Source organism: Meleagris gallopavo, chromosome 1 (assembly GCF_905368555.1).
Source record: "Meleagris gallopavo chromosome 1, MGAL_WU_HG_1.1, whole genome shotgun sequence".
Lineage (NCBI taxonomy): Eukaryota > Metazoa > Chordata > Aves > Galliformes > Phasianidae > Meleagris > Meleagris gallopavo.
Window position 1 is genome coordinate 80593473 of NC_139404.1, and position 20982 is coordinate 80614454.

Sequence of the window (20982 nt, forward strand, 5' to 3'; positions counted from 1 at the left end):
GTTCTGCCTGAGCAAGGAAAATGGCAGAGGGAGGAACAGCATTTCTTCAGAGAGTTGCACAGAGAAGCAGCACAAGGGAGTGAAGATTGTACATGGGGGCCAAGTGCGTACTCTGAAGTGGCAGTGGATAATTTCAAATTTTAACATATAATAGAGGCAGGAAATGAGGTTTTTTTTTTTTTTTAATTAAATTAACGTTGAAATGTCATGCGGAGTTATCTAAAAGCAACTTGCGTATTTGGGGAAATCCTACCAGATGTTTTCATTTAGAAAAGTCCAGCTGAATTCACACAGGTACTGGGGCAAGTAGTGCTTTCTTTCCTCCTCTGTGGTCAGCAGACATTAGCCAAAGCCAGGCAGTGTCAGGATAAACTTCAGTTTGTCCAAATTGCCTTGCAGCAGCTGAATTTCTGCCAACCTTCCAGCAGACCTCCACTTCCCTATGTCCAGGATCAGGCCCACACTGTAGGTTTTGTTCCAAAGCAAAGGTTCTGTGGCCCTGTAAGCTTGTTGCCAGGAGTGTTTATTGAGGAGTGAAGAGATAGGAAGTACGTTGCAGCAGTGTCAGCATTATGTTAACTTCAGCTGGGTTGGCCAGCAGAGCTCAACCTTTCTATCTTTCTCAAGGGAGCTTTGAGGTGAAGCTGTCTTTGGGGCATGTATTAACAGCCTAATGAAAACAAGCCAAGCTGACTCCAACATCTGGTAAGCACAATGGTAGGAAGTAGCTTAAGATTTAACTCGTTTTCTGTACAGAGTAGAAACATACTGCTGTATTTGTGATAGGCTGGTAAAACATATTAGCTAGTTAAATGTGTATTCTTTGCATTTCCTAAATCCCGCTATGGACAGCGCATGAGTAGTTTTCTCAAAAGATCATCTGTACCAAGCTAAAATCCTAAATGCAGTCCTTTTTCCTTTCTTTTGAAGAAGGTAAATCTTAACTCTGAGATTTCTCTGTTTCCTTTTGAGGAAGGCTAGTAAGGGAATAAAAACAATATTTTATATTGTTTTTCTTTTTTTATTTCTCATTGCTTATATTCCAAATCTTGTCAAAAAATCAGAAAGCATTAATCATTTCTCTAGCTGGTCTAAGACAAAGGGAGAGAATCTACTTTTGTAGGCTCTCTGAATAATGCTTCATGTTTTGTTTTGCTTTCTGAAACACTTTCTGGTCTTAAACTTTATTACCCTTTACCTTAACTTTCCAAAGTCTTCTATTCTGACTTAGTATTAATGTGACTTAATTGCTGTGGTTGCCATATGAGTCGTCAAAACAGCTTTGTATCTTTCTGTGGGATGCTGGAATTTGACATTCTCTTTTGTGCTGGCAAAATCGTCAGGGGAGATGAGAGCTATAACCTGCTGGGGAAAGTTATCCTTAACTGCTGGATTCAGGGAATCAGACAAAGTTGAGCAGCTTGCACATTGTTTTGGGGCTTGCCATTAGAGCTTCATTAGCTCCATAATCATATTCCAATTACAAAATATGTCTCTCTGTATACTCAATCCCATCCATCTCCCATACAGCTATCCAAACACATGGCAGCTTTATGGAAAGATATTACAGGAGCCAGAAACATGCAACCTCAGTTTCACTTTGTGAAAGCTCTTGAGTCAATTGACAGGAGCTAAGGGTCATCTGCCCAGTAGTGGTGACATCCTCGGTCCTTCTGTTACATGTAGTAAACTAAAAGCAAAATGCCTTGTTCCCCACTTGTCAAAACATTGACTCTTTCCTGGCCAATGTGCTCAAACAATGAATTTTAAGATTGACTCTTGGGGTTAAGGAGATCTTTCAAGAGCTTCAGAATTATTCTGGATGTTATAAGGAAAAACTTGCTGTCTGGGTGAATCACCTTTTCTCTGTTCCTTCTATCTTCTGATTTATTTGCTTTCCTTATTGTAAACACTATTCTCTATTAAAAAAAAAAAAAAAGAGAGAGAGTCTGTAATACGATGGAAAGCACAATGACAGCAGAGCAGGAAGATCTCAGGCTGCAGGGAGTGAGGATTCAACGAAACACAACAGCCATGGGCACAGAAATAAGGGAACCTTCCTGAACAGGACTCTTCTCCAGTAGAGCGACCATTATCTCTTCTTGCATATCACTGTGATATGTCACCAGGCCTAGGATCTTCTGGAGCTCTTCTTTCAACAGTGACAGACTACTCCTTTGGATGAGATAGGTGGCCCATTGTACTGTGCTTTGGCCACCCCTGCTTCAGGAAGGTGGATCAGGTCTTTCACCTACCACTGAATTGTCAAGGTCATCTTAATTAACACTGTTTGGGTTAGTGGCTCTACTGCCTGTAATGTGGAGTAGGTGGCCAATAACTGTTTTCAGTCATACTATTCTTCTGCTCCACACCAGACCCGAGACAAGAACCCAACTGGGGTTTGAATGGTTGGGCTGCCATAAGCCCAAGCTGAACCTGACCTGAGTTACATGGACATAAAGTTCAGCTGGAAGGGTAGAAATGCATACCCTAGTGCTAACATACACCTAGTGCCTGAGCCTGTTTAAACTAGTTTAACAGCTAGTTAGACTGGAAGGCCTCCTGTTCCATTCTGCTCCTGTCCCATATTTGGCCTTTCTTTGTGAGTGGGTATAAAGGCCTCAGCACATACGCTTGCACTGCCCAGATAATAATACAGCTCTCACTCTGAACTTTCCCACAGTTGTCTGGAGAGTCAGACCCCATAGTATATCTATGCCCAGTATATACTGTGGGACTGGAGCAATAGACACCTTATACTCCTGGGGTGGGAGCCACCCAAACGCCACCTTCGACCTTGTCTGGGTTACAGGTATGGTCTGTCCCCCAAACCCCCAATCATCACCCTAATCTCCATGGAATTTAGTTGGCTCACCATAGATAATTGATGTTTCTGCACCTGTCTATTAATGCCATCACTTGTATGTTCTTCCAGGACTGAAAAATAGTTCATTCAACATAGAGCCTCCAGTCTATCTGGGGGTCAAAATCCCCCATCACATAAGTAACTGCTCAATTGCCAATTCTTTTTCCTTAGGTGGCTCAGGCATAGTGGCCCAGGTCTCTTGGGAAGGCTTTTTCCTTTGTTAGGAACTAGAAATCGTCCAGGTTCCATGTTCTTGTTGGCACTTGTTCAGTAATTCCTGTCCCTGCTTTTTTTTTTTTTTTTTTTTTTTTTTTTTTTTAATTTTTTTAAATTTTTTTTTTATTTTCCTCCAGCTGCTTCCATAGCTGGAGGAAAACAGGACTGGACTGGCGATCAATTTTTGCAAATTGAACCCCAGAATGGATTAAATCATTAAACATCTGGTTTTGGGATACCTGTATGGGTCCCAGTCAAGATGTCCATAGGGCGGGTCTCCTAGTTTTAGTTATATAGAGGACCTCTGCCCCTTCTAATGTTCTGATATTGTGCCTGGTCTGTAGGCACTTTGTTTCTCCTAGATCAGTCACTAACTGGGAGGTTTGTTGAATGATGGTCTCCAAGGCCACTAAAGGGTTCAAATATGGACACTAGTATGCCATACTGGTGGGTAGGCACCTTGTAAGATGAGGTCCCTCATCCCTGATGAGAACTTAACTGGGCCCAGATTCTCAAAAGCACCATCATAAATTGCCTCCTTCATTCCCAGTTCTCTGATATAATTTTGAAGTTCCTTCCATCGAAGTCCATAGACCAGTATTTATTGGGATATTGCATTTATTTGGCCACATGATTCTACATGCAGCCATTATCCATAATCTTAAGAGCCAAGCTGGCTCTTGGTTTCTGTTCGTTGTAATAAATCTATGAGTTCAACAGCCGTGTACAGGTGCACTGTCACATGTACTGTAGTGTGGGCAGGGGGCCACTCCTCCCGTGGCAACTCTACCAAACTATCTTGGACTTTTTTCGTTTTTTGAGTAATTATTGGTCTTATTTCTGGAGGATCTGAGGTTCCCAGATCCTCTAATTGGACATTAGTCTTGTTGAGTTTCTTTTTATTTTTAGATTCAACCATGATCCAAAGATCCTGTTGATCTGAGTCCTTTTCCCCTTCTAATGATATAGTCTTAGTTTTAGAGGGGAAGTGGATTTTGAAGTTTGCCTTATCAGAAGTGTAATTTTATTTTCCAATTGTTTGATATGAACTTTTGAAAGCTTATTTTCCTCCTTTAGTTCTTCCTTTGAAGGAACAATATGTATTAATAGTTAATAGTAGCAACCATGCTACAGTGGATTTTGCTTCTACTCTTTCTTCTTTGTTAGGAAAATTTGTTCTAATTTACTCAAAAGTTCTGCCATCTTGGAAGGGGATTTCATAATGGTACCATTATCCATTATGGGTTCCCATTCTTAAATGATTTGAACAGCATTCAGCCAGGGGAATCCCAGGAATCCCAGGGTTTCCCCTAGGAGCTCCTCCTTTCGAGTATTAGAGGTCCTGATGACCAGCCAATGCATTAGCTTTTTAAGATAATCCACCCTAAGTATATATGCTGCTGTCACTCCTGCCTGGTTAGTGTAACATGATGGAAAGCACAATAGTGACAGCAGAGCAGCAAGATCCCAGGCTGCAGCAAGTGAGGATTCACTCAAATGCAACAGCAGTTAGCATAGAAACAAGAGAAAGAAGCTGCTTATCTTCAGAGGGCCTTACATATGCAGAGATCTCCAGGGAAATAGCCTTACCTCCACTGCCAACCCTTAGCTGAGGTCTGGAAAGGGGTGGATCCTGGCTCCGCCTCTTCAGTCACTCAGGTGCACTGCATGCACCTGAGCTCCCCTGAGTTGGCCCTACCTTCTTACAAGTGCTTAGTCACTAGTTCAAGCCCTGACTTAGCATTTCCATTACAAAGACCATAGAGCTTAAAACTTGATGGTTGTTTTTTTTTTCTTCTTCTTCAGTTATCTCAGTAGGTTGGAGTGTCATATATGCTGGTCTTACCTCACAGAGCATGATGATGTCATAGTCCCCTTTCCACAACAAAGTGTACCCTGCCCCTCCCTCCTCCAAGTTTCTTTCCTTATGTACTTACAGTGCCTGGGCATCACCCACAATTCTGTTGTGCTGGGTAAGTTAGAGTGGGGAGCGTTTTCTCTCTAGTGAAACTTAAATCTTGTGAGCAACTCTCTGTGCCATCAAGAGCAAGCAACCTTTTCAGTCCAAAGATTTAAGCCCTGACACATTACCTATCACCCTATATGTAAAATAGAACTTTAGCTTTTTGGAGCTTTCTTATTGCCAAACGTTGAAGGAGTATAACCACGTTATATATCAAGTTTTGATTTCTTCCAGTTTCCTTTAGATACTTTTGAGTGCTCATGGTCTTTCTATGCTTTGGTCAACAGTGCTTCATTTATACAGTGGCATAGAGGGGGCTGTGCGGTGTAGATGCTTTATCAGAGTCCATCTTGGAAGGACATAAAGGTAGCAGGGGCTATTTTGAGGCTTTTCTGTTACCTCTGTAAACATCTGGATGATTGCTCTTTTGCTGGTAAAATTATGATTTTCATTTGCAGCAATATATATATGAATACAAAATAGTGATTTAACAAAGCTTAATTGTAAATAAGACAGCAATTCAGTAAGACGTAAGATAGCAAGGACAGGGTTAAACATACTTATCCAGGAAGACCCTTCTGTTGAGTCACGAGGTTCAGAGTGGGCCACTTTGCTTCTGACCTCCTTAAACCAAATCATGAAGGAGTATATGGATGGTTGATAACACTCCTAAGTCCCAGATTTTGTCAGTATTTTATGTGTAAAGGATTATATGTTCACAGTTAATCTAAGATACCATCTTAGCAGAACTTAAAAAGTTATGCAAGCTATTAGTCACTTACTGAGGACCTGTCACAGCAAGGATTCTCTTGATGTCAAGGCATAGGGAATCTCTTCAGTAGACATAACCTCAAGAGGCATTCTTACTCAAGGGGAGATTGTGTTGTATATCCCACTGTTGTATAGGAGAGCTCAATGTGCTCCTGGACTGCTCACTGTTTAAGAGGTAAGATGATTGACTCAGTCATATTTGCATACTGAATGCAAATCTTAGTTTCTTCCAAATTTGGCTTGAGTGACACATTGACCTGCACCATGGTCAGGTGAGTGCATTGCTCAAGTTTGCCCTTAATTATTGTGTTGTTACTTGTCTTCCCCAAATCCCCATTGAGTGGAATGCAACCATCGTGACCTGTCACATCCAGCATGACTGTCACTGATGTTTATTAACTGCTCAAGTTGGATACAGGAACCACAACTACCTTTGGTGATTATCACTTTAAAAGGATTACAGGAAATTTAGATCAGGTTGCAGAGGGATGGGGGAAGCATACCGTCACATGGTATCAACATTAATTTATAGACATTATGTTTACCAAAATGCTTAAATTTCATTTCAGTGCCAGCTGTGGTTCCCTTAACTTTTGTGATAACCGTGCAAATGTGTTTTACATGATGGCTTACAGTGTGGAGGCATGTGTCTGGTAGCATAAACAGTGTGACTCAACTGGCAATTGCGTTTGCAGATACCCCTTACTCACAGGTATCTCAGTCCCTCAACCATGGAAATGAGGCTGAACGTTTCAGTTTGTATCAACAATGCATCCTTAGTCCCATCATAGTTATAATGCGAACAAGGCATCAGCTTTTCATGAAGCACTCATCAAACATCAGTAAGGGACAGATTTGTTTTGGAAATTCTTGAGTAATGATGGCGATAATCTGCATTTCTTGTGGCTAGGAGCTTTATTAGTTTGGCCTCTTGGTGTTTCCTTATTGATTGAGTTACAGCAATAAGACACAACAATTCATAATTATAGCATATTTGGCTACCAAAGATATTTCACCGTGAAATAATTTCATGTGTATGTCAGGGACATGAGGAGAGTTTGTTTGAGGTCAGTGGGAGAAACTTTTCAAAAACCTATACTCTATTGTGTCCTTTAGTAGAGAGGAGAAATAGAAAATACTTGGATTTCATCCAGACAGCCAAATTTGTCTCAACCTCCTCTTTCCTATTAGCTCAGAATTTCCTTTCTCCTTGGTGAATGCTTAACAGATCTTCTTGTAAGGTCCTCATTTGCTTCTTGGCACTGGAGGATTGGCCCAGATGGTGACAGGACAGACAGAGCATGTAAGCACTGTTTATGGCAGAAGATTTCTCAGGTGGTTCCTTGGTATTTCCCAAGCACGCACTCAGTACAGAAATAATGCAAAGTTTAGGAGCATGGAACTAGCTTCACCCTCGTCCTACTAGCAGCTGCCTTTTGCTTTTGGAACATAGTCCCTTTCCTGTCATCCTCTGAGAATTTTATTTGCTAAATACCAGCAGAGACCTAAAATATAGGTCTTTCTGTGGTATAGTACATCATTAGATTCACGTTTCTTACTGATGACCATACAATTGCTTTGGGTGTTGGGAAGCATTTGGAGGGGAATGGATATGTTTTTATAGCACTGTGCTTGTGATGCAAGGGGACTGGCCCTAAGGTCCCCACTAGGCTCTCACGTCGTGCGATTCCCTGCAGACACACATGGGCAGAGAGGTACTGTGAGGCCATCGTCTTCCTGCTGGCGTTGGTCCTGGCATTCTTCTTTGGAGAAAGCATTTCTTGAATAAGGGACCTTATTCTGAATACTGCTTTCAATTTGTATTGTGTTCTAATAATATCACACAAGAGACATGAAATGGCTTTGATCATAGGGAGTAAATGCCACCAAATATTCCTCTTCCTGAAGGAGAAGCCTTTTCCTTGCATTATTAAAAATTCATGACAATAGCAGCTTCATCTTTTCAGGACTTAGCTACATTAGCAGATGAGGAGAGTGGGCAGGGATAACAGGGGATGCTGATGGACAGAATAGGGGTGTCCTGCCAGAGATGGAAGGAGTAGAAATATGCGCTGCTTCTGCTTATGCCAGGTCTGTCAGCAGCTAGTCAGATTCACTGTTCGTTCCCCATTTTGATGAGCGATGAATTTACTGGAAAATTGTTGTAATTCAGTCAAATGAATTTGAATTTGAAGGTATGCCTTAATTTCCATACTTGCTTTGCTATTTCTGTGTTGTGATCATTCTCTAGCCAAGACGAATTTACAGGGAACAGGGTGAGAAGTGGACTAGGAGGTGAATTTACAGCCCCGATGAAATTAGTGGCAAAGCTCCATGTGACTCTATCAGGGCCAGGACTCCTCCAAAGGGTCTTCGCCTGTCAAGATTGCTTTTGACATCTCAGAAAGTCTTAGAAATCAGAAAACGAGGAAAATTTAGGCTTCTGCTTCCAATCCTCATCAGATCAGTATGTTTTGAGGACTAGGACTTGTGAGGATAACTCCCTGCTTTTGGCAGCATTTTCTTACCGTGCCAAGCCCGTGACAGGCTTTCCTGCCAGGTGCTTTGTAGTAAGCATTCACCACACAAAAAGTACCTCTGCTAAAGGATTTTTGCATTCTTCCACATGACTTTATGTGAAAGTGTTTGTCCTACCAACAGTCGAGGTGAAAACTATCCATTTCACAGATTCAGGGCCTCCTTGGATTCTCACTTCTGTCTGGCAATTCCTTGCAGACAGAAAGAATAAGGTGAAAAGGTCTTATGGGCAACGTCTTTGACTTACAAGTAATCAGTGATAGGTATCCCCCAAGGGCACCTGAGGCAACCTCACCTACAAATGCTATCAGTCTGGTATCTGGGGTTTGTTTGCTAGTCCATTTGTGTGTCAGTTGTTAAGTAATGAACAATGGAAATGGCCTGCTTAGAGCTCCTTCTCATCATCAGAGAGGTTTTGGGAGGCTTCTTATTTCATTACCCTGCTCCGGTCAGATCCAACTGTAGGGCTGTTTGCACATCAACAGCCTCTGTCCAGGCAGCAGCCAGGGTGCTCTGTCCGACCTACTCTTTGTCCTCCCCTGATGTCTGCCCGCAGGAAGAAGCTGGCGGGCTCATTGCCTTATTTAAAAATTACCTGTGTGTTATATAAATTAGGAAGGTAATGAAGTGTTGCTGAAGGCTAGGGCTTACGCACAAATCCTCAAGGGGTTGCATGGGAAGCAACGCTTCCATTCCTCTTTGGGCTTTTTTCTTTTTGTTCACCCAGCAAGCTGTTAGATCTAACAGGTTTCTTCAGAGGAATAGATTGTTAGAAGGGGTGTTTGCTGGCAGTATGGGGACAGGTTGAGTTCTTACAGCTGCCCCATAAGGAGAGCACTCACCTGTTCTCATACTGGAAGCTTTCAGAAATGCTCCCAGGTCTCTGCTTTAAGGAGCTGTTTCAGGATGTGTGGGTCACTCCTCCAGCCCAGCTTTAGCAGCAGTGTAAGAAGGGCTTCAGAGAAGAATTTCTGTTCCCTCTGTGGGTATTGGCTTGTCTGGTAGGTACTGCTTCACCTGAGCGGTTTTCAAGTATGCCCACCTTGGGGTTACTTTTGTTTATTCAAATTGATGAGTTTGAATGAAATTAAATCAGGGTGGTTGAGACAGACTGCCGCTGCCTCAAGCAGTGACGCCTGTGGGCAATGCAGCTGTGCTGCTGCTACATCCCATCTCAGGACTATGCCGGAAGCAGAGAGGAGCTGTCTGACAGGACCAGCTGTTGGAAATGCCACCAGCAAAATCCCTCATCCCCTGAGGAGCCACCTCATTCCTGCAGCTCTTAGTGAGAGGGTCCTCCTTACCACTTCCACTGCTTGGACTTGGGCTTGGACTCTAAGTTCTCACTCCTGGCCCAATCTGCATGCAGTCTGACCCTCATCGCCAGCGTGGCACTGGAAATCTGGCGTCTGCCAGCTCTTGCGGAGGCTGCTGAGAGCACCCTATTTCCCTCCCTGGCATTTTCACCCTGGGGATGCATGGCAGTGTATTTAACTAGGATCAAAATTGGTACAAAGTGAGACTCAAACAGGTACAACGCTATTCTTAGGGGAGAGGGTTTCTGACTACAGATGACCGTTTAGTCTAAGCAGATAAACGCATGATTGGACTCAGTGGCTGGATTGTAAAGAAAATAAGTTGGTGCTTAAAATAATGAGAAATTCTTGACTTGGGGGGGATAATTAGTTAATAAAAGCACTGATCTTAGATCTCTGCAACAGGAGGTGCGTAAACCAAAGCTGGGAGCGTCTCTTTAACAAGGTCCTCTGGCACCTTGGCACAACCAACGGTCGTGGCTTCTTGCCAAAAGAAGTGGGCGAGTTTCCATGGCTTGAGGCAGGCAGCTGGACAGGGCTTTAAAACCTATAAATAGGGCTGTCCCTGACAGATACAGGACGTGGATGCAACTTAGAAAAAGGTGAGACACTTAAAAATATCAGGATGAGGAGACAGGAGAAAAGAGCAGAAAAGAAGTGATGCAAAGGTATCCCTGATTTGCAACTTGTAAGAATGGAATTGAATCTGTGGGACAGTTCTCCTGGCTCATCATCTTGAAAATCTGGACAAGTTTAGGAATATGTTTTCCTTCTTTTCAGATTAGAATGCAGTGAAATGATGTCAAGTGTTTTCAGAAGCATGAATTTCAGGCAGATTGTAATTTCAGAGGGACCCTTCTCCAAATTTCTGCATTCAAATTTATCTCCTTGCTTGTTGTCTGTGAGGTTTTCTGACAGTACCTGCTGTCCTAATGGCATCACAAATCTTGAGAATCTTTCTTGTCTCGCTGAAGGCCTCACTTTAAGTTTCATAAAAACTATGTGGGAGCTTCTGTAATGGACAAGAAAAAGCATGGCACAACAGCCTGCTGCACTCTATTCATCACAATAAAATTAATTCTCTGGTGATGATGAATGTATAGCATGTATCATTTCAGAAAGACTTGGGAGCTCTGTTCCGAATCATCACTGTCAGAATGATTATTCTCATCTATTAGTATTGTGTGGAGAGCTCCATGCTGGAGCAGGTCATTGAATTTAGAGCAAAGCTCAGCAGAATGGGTTTTACCACTTCTTAGTCGCACAGGATTCCTGTCTGCTGTGATCACAACACCCTTGGCAGTGGCCACACAGTCATTTGGGGGTTTGTTAATGAGTGTGTTAAGAAACACATCACAAACTTGCCCCACGTATTCTGTAGATTGTGGCTTGTGGAGACTTTTTTATTGCATTGTCAGATCTTCTTACAGTCTTGGTGCTTCATCCTTTGAATACTATCAGAAACTAGAGGTTTACAGGGATCTCCATTACGAAGCTGGAAATTATGACATGCCCCACCAGATATGACTTTTTTAAATGGTTAAATTAGGCATCTGTTCTGAAGTGTCCTCAAGAGAAGATTATCTCTCCAAGGGCAGAGGGAGACAAGGGAGATTAGCCTTTTAGCTTTTGTGAGTTCCTCATTAAGTGATTTACTCAAAGTCACAGAGCAAATAGGGGCTGGAGGCCTCCCAAGTCCTAGAAACTCCCATCTCTGCTTATATGTTGGGTGGGACTTTCAACTAATTTAGCATCCTTTTGTGAAGACAATCCTAGTTAATTCTGTTGGGGCTATAGATCTTCAATAGCACTGGGAGGGACGTTACGGGAAGACACTGAGCCTACACAGATAGAGCTGCTGCCTTTCTAGGCATTTTTAGAGGAAGTGAAGCATTTCAGGCTCCACTTGACTCATCAAGTGTTATTTGACAGTTATAAAGAAACAATTTCCCTCCCAAAGCAAAGAGAACACGTGTAGGGTCCCTTTGAGAAATGCCAGAGCTGGACTCAGCTCTCTCCCTGTTTCCTAAGCCATGAACAGGAGAGAGCCTTGGGAGGGCAGTGCAGGCTGCTGTCCAGTAGGTCTGCAGACTCTGTGTGCAGGTAGGGTTTAACTGAACAACTTCTAACAAGAATGGAAACTCTCCTAGTTTCTCATTCCTCAGAAGTAGGAAGGACCTGTTACCAATGACTTTGTAGTTCTAAAAGCACTTAGTGTGGTAGCAACCAGTAATTAAGGCCACAAACCAGTTGTGATGCTAATTCTTTAATGCCACTCAATCATATCCTGCTGAGAAAAGGCTGCTGTTCTCCTGTCTAAGCTTTGGATTTGGTCTTTAAGGGTGAATCTGAGCATGAGTACAAATCCATTTAGCCAGTTGAACAAGATTTTCTCTTTCAATGATGATAACAGTTTTCAACCCAGGCAGTGCAGAAGCAAAGGAACTTCTGAACTCAAGGCCTCACATTTAGCTGGTGGAAATTAGGATAGCTTTTCAGCTGTGGGGGTGATATGTCAACTTAGGGCAACTCAGAACCTAGATCTTGGCCTCTAAATTTCCACGTGGAAGTGATCAATTGTGAAGCCAGATTGATGACACAGTAAAGAGGTTACAAATTGGTGAAAATCACTACTGCTCTGATACAGGAGGAGGTAATGTTACAGCTCGGTGACCACACTTAGAGGTGTTGTGCATGTTATCATCCACAGTTATGACCTATCTGTGACTGCTCTTGATGTGCTAAATCCTTCTGTCTGACGAGGTCCTTAGTTCAGAGGAAGCTTGTTCTGGTTACAATACATGTCCTGATGTGTGTCTCAGGTCTAAGCTTGCTGATTTTCAGATTCAAAAGCCAGACTGATTTATAGATTTGCAAAACAGTCATAACAAGCCAGTTTTTCTTAAAATAAAGCACATGCTGAAAGTGTTATTACTAGTATTTGAGCTATCATGCACTTAAATTTCCTCATATTGCAGAATGTTTCCATATAACCTGTCTTCTCTAAGTGCCTTGGGGATATGAGTAAGTGACATTAATGCTCCAGTCCCCATAGGATGAAGATGGGTAGACAGCATCTTGCCCTCAGATTTTCTTCTTATCAGTTTCCTCTGATGGAAACATCCTCTCTTTCCAACATGCTTTTTGGCCTGGTATAGATGGAGGCCACTGTATCTGGCAGGTACAGCTGGAAGAATGGTCCTAGTGCAGCCTAGAGGAACTCTCTTTAAGTGTGAGGAAAAAGGCGTTTAACATTCAAGGTTCATTTCGTCCTCAGTTTGCTTGTAGATGCACCTGCTGCATTCACAGGCTTTTCCCCTTCTCTTTCAGTCTTGCTTCTCCTCCTGCTCCTCCTCCTCTTCTACTCTTTTGACTCCCCATAAGCCAGAAAGAAAAGGAGAGTTGAACATAGCTGCTTAATTAAATGGATACAGGCCTTTGCCATCGTGGCTGAAATGTGTGCAAGGAGGATCTGCAGGCACAGGAAGCGGAGATCATCACTGCCCTGACACGGTTCCTTAATCTTCTTCCACATGAAGCCCCTTTGCCTCTTCCCCATTCATCTCCGTAACTTCTCTGCCAATGCAACACAACTGTATTTTCTCTGCATGGCTGAGAAGCTTTGAGTAGGCTCTGCTGCTGAGTACAGCAGTGTATCTTGACTAAACATGTCATAGCTCACAAAACATCGTATGTTTTCGCTCACCACTGTAGATACCCTAAATAAAGTCCCTAGGTGCTTGGATATGACTTGCAGAGCAGTTATGTTGTCCCCTTGCAGCAATCATGTGTGTCATGAAAGTCTCTGAAGGCTTCTGTGAGCGGTTCTTTGCCTTTAGACACTTCAAATGCAGAAAAGTCCATCCCTGTTTGTGTCCAAAGTCCATTATTTTAGTTTCTGCTGGCTTTCCATCAGAAGCAGATGGAGGAAGGTGATGTGGTACCTATAGGACTGGGCTCATGCTGCCCATTCCATTCCTGCACTACAGCATATTTAAAAAAATTCTGCAGAACTGACAGTTCTGCACCTACCGAGCATTGGCAAATGGCATTAAAAAGTGGCCATGTGCATTTGTCCTGCACTTGGTCTGATTGTTTACCTGAATTTTCCCTCAAGATTTTAGAAGGTGGGAAAGTCAGAAGGCAGTCCTGCTGCTTTCATTATCAGCTTCCAGCAGGGGGAGATGAGCCTAGAGAGTTATTTCTTCCGGGAGCACACACCAAAAAACCCACGTTATTTATTTTGCTCATGAGGCTTTCTCCTAGGATCTGTGTGATTCTTGCTTGTTTGGACTTTTACACCCAGGAAACTTCTTCCTTTTACTTCTGTATGTTTCTAAAAGCAAATGAGACAAATTTCAGTGTTTTCCCAACGTTTACAAGATCCTCAGGGGAATTCAATCCTTATCTCTCTGTTTATTATGATGATTATTATTAAATAGTTATGCTAGAGTGGTTCTAATGAGGACTGCATAAATGTCTGAGAAGATGAAGGCTTCCCTCATATTTCCATCTCAGTGGAGGGGGTCTCCGACTCTGCTGTGATGCAACTATGTTATTGGGAGGCATAGCCAAGTGCAGTCCCACCTCAAGTCAGGGTGTTATGGAGGTCTGGGGACAGGATTCCTGCCTTCTCCCTCTCTGAACCCTCCTCTGTCACTGTCTATATAAAACATATTGGTGTCACTTTCCGCGAAGTATATTTAACTAAGCATTAAATTTAGATTTAACTGGATAGTTATTGCCTCCTAAGTAAATACTCTGAGATAAGGAAATATTTAGTGAGCTCTAGCAGTTGGGTGGCAGATGCTTCTTGCATTACATAATAGTTAATCTTTGACAAATATGTTTTCCTTACTCCACTGGCATTTAATTTACATACAATAGTTCTTATTAAATGTAGATGGAACATATGTGGGAGGCCCTTGTAAAATAGATCCATACAAAGTTTTGATTTGCGAAGAGAAGTGCTTTTCTATCTAACTTCATATGGGACTGGGGCTTGTACTCAAACTGTCACAAGAGCCCAGAGGCATCTTCCTGATGCCCATCGTACCACACCTGGGATGCCACCAGGGTGATGGCATCTTTATCCCTTGTGCATAGGGCAGTGGCTCTGAGTCGCTCAGCAGCAGGGGCTTCTTCAGTTCTGTCTGCAGCAGCTCAGAAACACTCAATGTGTGGATGAACTGCCAAGCTCTTACTTGTTGCTCCCCTTCTCTGTTGCCATCTATACCAGGTCTCTGGTAGGGAACTATCTGCATCTGCTCACTCCCTTGGCTTGAATACAAAGCAGCCATCTCTTTTGCTACTGCTTGCATGACACTGGAGAAGTGGTGTCGTGACCTTAGCCCTTAATTTGTGGGCTTTTAACACATGCAGAGATTGTTTGAGCACCCACAGAAAGCATGGCCTCTCCATACCAAGACTGCAGGGGTTGGTTCCTAGGGGTTCAGAGAGGACTGGATGCATTCCTGGAAGAAGAAAATCAATAGAGGGCCATGAACTACAAAGATATTGCCACTGGCTTGGGACATGCCGTAGACACAGATCATAGGAACTGGGGAAACGCTCAGGGGCAACCACTGCACGCTCGCCTTGAGCTCATGATTGGCTCAGCAACTGGATGAAGGGCTGGCTGGACCTCTGCTCTGATCCTGAGCTCCATTTGTATGGCAGGGAGTCACTGCTTACATCTCCCTAGTTTGGGTCTGACGTGTCCCCGGGAGTTCTCAAACAACCTCTCCCCTCCGTTTCGGCTACAGAAGGGTTATGCTGGTCGAGCATTCCAAGGAGCCGTTCTCCATCCCTCCCTTCCTCACACATAGGGGGGCGGGATGGGGAAGCAGCAAGCCGGTGACAGCAGTAAGACACACGGCCTATTACTCTCCATTAATTTCATCTTTTTTTTCTCTCGCTCCGGTGCAGGGCCGTTGTGTGCTCCGGGAGCCTTCCCGGCGGGCAGCGCTGCTGCAGGGCTCGGGGCTCAGCTGCGGCTGCTGGCACGCGGGGAGGACAGGCTGAGCATTCACACTGGCGGCAGCTCAATACCAGCATTGTCCGCCCTCCGTCCCTCAAAGGCTGGGAAAAGAGGGGGGGAGGGAAGGACCGAGCGAGCGGAGAGAGCTGGGAGGGAGGCGGAGGGAGCGATGTGCCACTGTTTATTTGGGGAGAGAAAGTCTGAGAAGGGAAAAAGCGCTGCTTGGGGCTGCAGGGGCAGTTGCCAGCATTGCTCCTCCTCGTATCGGCGAGCTCAAAGCCAAGTTGTTTGCACTTTTGGTCGTGCTGTTTTGAACACGCAGCCCCCTTCTCTCAGTATTTACTCCTGTGACCGTTCACCGTATTGTCCTCCATCCTCCGTACCCCGCTCCTGGGGCCTCCCTCCATCTGCCTCCCGCAGCCACCCCCGCCTGCCTTCAGCCTCGCCACCTCCCTTCCCGGCTCCCCCATCCCACCTTCCTCTCTCCCATCCTGCCTCCATCCTCCCTTTCCCTCCTGTCCCCATCCTTCTTTCTTCCTCTTCCCAGTCTCCCAGCTCGCCATCGCCTTTCCCCTTCCCGGGCTCCCTCCGCTCACACACACACACTCGCGCATCCCCGGCCAGTCCCATCGCCGAAACCCGGTCCCGGGGATCAGTGGGGTCGAGGGCATGGGGCCGGGGATGCAGCCTCTCCTCGCCGCTCCCTTCCCGCTCTCGCTCCAGCCGTGCGGCCGAGCCGCCGTCCTCATCTCACGAGTGCGGCTCCCTCCCTCCTCCTCCTCTCCCTCCTCCTCCTCCTCTCCCTCCTCCCTCGCTCGCTCCGCCTGGGAAAGTGGGTTAGGAAGGGAGCTGGGAGCTGCACAACCACGCACCGAAGCAGGACCGGCCAGGCGCGCAGCCGGCGGCACGGGAGCTGCGCTCTTCTTTTTTTTTTTTTTTTTTTCTCCACCTCTTCTCCATCGCTCCAGACGGGTTGATTTAATTGTTGCTGGGTTTTGCCGCCTGACTTTTGCGTCGTTTTGGTCTGCCTTTCTGACACGCGCACGCTCCTCTTTTTTCCCTCTCTTTTCCTCCGCCGAAGGTTGTGCTCAGACTTTTTTTGGAAAGGGGGGGAAGAAGCCGGCGAGAGACCGAAAAGAGCACAAGAAAGTGGCAGCTGAGGGCTGTGAAATCACCTCCCCTTTCTGGGGCTGTCTGTCAGAGCGAGAGTTGTACATTATTATTACTGTTTTTCTTTCTCCATCCATCCATCCACCCATCCACATACACGCACAGAGAGAGACGAGTGCAGGCAGCGAAACTCACCGAGACCAGCCATGGTAGCGAGGGCTCAGCCTGATCGGAAACAATTACCACTGGTCCTACTGAGATTGCTCTGCCTTCTCCCCACAGGGCTGCCAGTCCGCAGCGTGGATTTTACCCGCGGCACCGATAACATCACCGTGAGGCAGGGGGACACAGCCATCCTCAGGTAGGGCGTTCTGCCAACTTTTCCTTTTCCGTATGCGTGTCTGTGCTGCCGTGCTTGCAATGCATAGATGTAATACTGTGTGCGTGCCTCTGTGAGTGTTATTTTGCCTCTCCGACTGCGGTAACGGCAGCTGCTGCAAGCAGGCTCCGCGTGTGTGTTTGTGCCTTCGTATCAAAACATTTGCAAAGCCTTTGAAAGCCTCTCGTAGTGCTCTGGATCAAAAGAATTTCAGCGGGGAAAGATGTGTTTGTGTGAGTCTGCTCTCGCCAGTGCGCGTTCGCCACCAGCCTAGCGGTATCAATGGAGAGAGCGAAAGGGATCCAGCTGTGCTCGCCAGATGTTCCATTGATTATGCCGTGCCTCTTGTCGTACCTTTGCAAAAACTTTATCCCTGGTGCTGTGGGAACTCTCGGGCAAGTTCTTTGCGGGAAACTCTGGCTTTTCATTTTATTTATTTATTTTCTGTGCCCGGAAGGGAGGGCAAATGGATACAGAAGTGGGAAGGATGGAGAATAAACAGCGGGAGAGCTTTGGTGTCCCCGCAGCTCGCAGCTCACATCTCACTCACTGGGCTGGGTCCTTCGCAGGGCTTGGTGGGTGGGTGTTTGCTGTGCCTGAGCAGCTGGGAGGAGGAGGGTGTCTTTGCACACCAAGCCGTGTTTTGCTGGCAGTGTTGAGCACTGTATTTCCTTATCCGCTGTGTGGGTTTTCCAGCAGTAGTTCTGTGGCTTCGCGGGCTTTTGGTTCAGAGCATCTCAAATAGCTGAAAGCTGCTCATCCCTTTCCTGTGGGTTTGTTTTTCAAATTCTGCCTTGCTCAACTTACCTGCAGTAGGTTCCCTACCGAAGGAAAATGCTGTGTGTGTGCATGTGCTGTATATTATGGCTATAAAACTACTGGATGTAACGTGAAATAAAGTCTGTAATCTGTGTGAGGAGCTGATAGTGCACAAACCCTGAAGCACCAAGGGAGCAATTCCCTAGCAAAGCGAGCAGCAGCCACAAAGTTTTCTTTCTCCTCCTCTGAAATAAATCCTGCTAGATGCCACCAAACAGCCTGCAACATGATCCCCTGTGCCCTGCATCCCTCCCAGTTAATGACAGAGGGTGTGTGAGCCAGCAAGATGGGATCGGGGATGGAGGATTCTAGGAGAGAGATGAATGTGTGTGTCTGCATATCGCTTCCCTCAGCCCCCGTGTGCTGGCTTGTTTTGATCCTGGAATATCCGTTCACAGCTTCCATTCCCCAGCTCTCCAGACTTGTTAACTCGCGTGTAAGATTTATCCACACGGGGTAATAGGATTTACAGAGTAATTCATCTGCCTTGCATACGCGATGGAAGGGGTTTAGAGGCGACATGGTAAACACCTAACAAGGGGTGTTGCCTCTGACTCTGTGCTCCTCTCCCTTCCACTCAGTAGCAATTCGTATATCCCATTAACCCTTTTCTGGTGGAACTCTTGGCCGACTCATCCCATTTTTTAAAGGCAAATCCCTTCCACCAATCCTTTGCCTTGGTCAGGCGGATGTTTGCTGGCATATGTTTGGGATAACAGCTGCAGACAAGTCATTAAGCTCACTTGCCCAGCCAGGGGTCACTGGATTTCCACTTCCCAATTAGCCTTGGAGCTCTGAAGTTTATCTAAACACTGTGTGCTGAAGCCGCGTTTGCAGCAGAACAAGCTGAAGGGATGGTGGGGATGCTGCCTGCATGTGTTGCCTGCAAAAAGTTCTGTCAGCAAGCCAAGCAGGGTGACAGGGAGCGTGCCTGGGAGAGTGGTTTTGGGGTACGTACATGTGCATGGAGAGCGTGGCTTGTCAGTGTTAGGTCAGGCACTAAAATGCAACATCTGAATAACGAGACCCAGCTGTGTCAGCCAGATGTGTGCCAAGTGGCACAGTTGGTGGGAGCTGTGCACCTCCCAACCCTACAACTGCAGCACCAGGTAGTACGGTGCTCCTGGCAGGATGTGCTTCTGTCACAGGTCAGCATGGACAGTGCCCTCCCCCAGCTGCCTCACTAAGCTCTTTAAGCAGATCTCGTGTTTCTGAGGAAGGGAGGTTGTCTCCCTCCATTTCCCCAGGACTAACCCCATGTTTCTGGGACATTTTGGTCCTTGCTTCAGAGGAGGGGCTGCAGCTGGGAGATGGGATGTCAGGCTGCAAAGGGAGAGGGTTCCCTCTGCCTTGAGGTCCTGCACAATGACTTTCATTCCCTCAGTTTTAAAGCCAGACTCTGTTTGCTAGCTCCCTCCTCACCGTCTTCCCTGCCGCTCCGAAACATAACTCATCATGACAGCCTTGTGTTTGGAAAACTCCCAGCATCTCGGTCTCAGTGCCTACAGACCCACTGCTGACAACACAAGGGGAAGAGCTAGATGGGGAAAAACTATTAGATGGTCTGTTCTAACTGTGCCCTGAGCAGATCTTTACTTCCACAGAGAGATAGGTAAGAGATTTCTGTACAAAAATCGTACCATCTCTTATATCTTTGTTACACATCTACTTCAGAGCAAGCATGCAGCAGCAGTTTACCAGTGCACAGTAGCTCCAGCCTCTAGCTTGAAAGGAAAATGTAGGAGGGAATGAAAATGGTATGCAGTTGGAGAGAATTGAAGGCAATGTACATAACGATAATATTAGTAAAAACATTCTGTTCCTCCAAATTGTGGTGCGGAACATTCAGCGTGGCATGGAAGACAGGGTATTCTCAGTGCATCTGCTCCTCGGGGGCCTTGCCCATTTATTTATGCTGTTGCACTGGTAGGCGGAAGAATGGGCGGATGGACTAATCTATGAAGGGGAGAAAAATATTTTCCTATTGTAAGCCCTAATGTTCCTGAAGGAAGCCACTCCTCTGGAGCTTCATCTACAGCTTGTTAGAATGGAATTATTCTGGGAAGTTTGAGTATGACTTTTTAAAGCCATGGCATTTAAATATTCCCCTGCTACGGACATTAGAAAAATGTTCTGAACGCTATACTGGCTCATCTCCTAAATGACCTGGCAGCAGGTTTGATTCATCTGTTGGCCTTGCTGAAGGTTGATGACTTTTAGCGATATTTTGGCATGGGGAAGTTAGTCAGGGAATTGCAGAGAGGGAGAATAAAAATAGCTTGTGATGGACTATCCACAGGGAAAAGGGTAATGATCGGCTCCTTAGAGTAGGGCTGGGAAGGGAGGAGGAGTCTGAAAGCTGTAAGAAGTGAGAAGGGCTGAGCAGAGTTCCTGGGGACCAGGAAGATGGAATGGGATGTTTAGGAGATGATGCTGTACATCAGAGGCTCTGTCAGATTTAAGGGTTCATTTATAACTCTGTCTTCAGCAAATGAAGGGGAACACTGAACCTTAATTTGAATATTGAGAGGGAATCGTGTAATTCCTGCCAATGCAAGATCAATTCCTGCCTGCAAGATCACGGTCACGAGGTTTTCAGGTTTTGTATGCAGCTTCCCTACTTGATGTTAAAAAAAATCTCCAAGCAATGAACACACAAAATATCCCTCACAATCAATTAAAACATAAAAAGAAAAACACAGCCCTTCTTTATGTTTGCCCACTTCCACCTCATTTTTCCTACAAGCACTGAGTGAGTAAAGGCAGGGGCCCAGTGCTAGGGAGGGGATGAGGAACAGGAGGACCTCGGTTCAGCCGTGACACATGTGGTAGTGCAGGGACGCTGCTGCAAGCTGAGGAAGCAGGGGACCGTGTCACTGTGTTACATTTGGCCTTCAGGTAGAGTTGCAAGCAATTTAGCGATGGAGTCTGTGCTGTATGATCACCACCAGAGTACCTTTACAGCACTGCTCTGGGGCCATCAGCAGGACTTGCAGCTTGCCCAGTGCTTTTGGTAGTCCTGGT

General features: G+C 45.4%; 1 protein-coding gene across 3 annotated transcripts in view; it reads left to right on the forward strand.

Annotated features, from left to right (window-relative positions):
* Positions 1-20982, forward strand: part of LSAMP (limbic system associated membrane protein) — a 977871-nt gene that overhangs the window by 666259 nt on the left and 290630 nt on the right. Inside the window, exon 2 of one of the 3 annotated variants that reach the window (XM_019618792.3) lies at positions 17043-17121. In XM_019618792.3, the coding sequence (XP_019474337.1) occupies positions 17043-17121 (79 nt within the window). Of the gene's footprint in view, positions 1-16448; positions 17122-20982 lie in introns of those variants that run through there. The other 2 variants (XM_010719331.4, XM_010719339.4) reach the window with 2 other exon arrangements.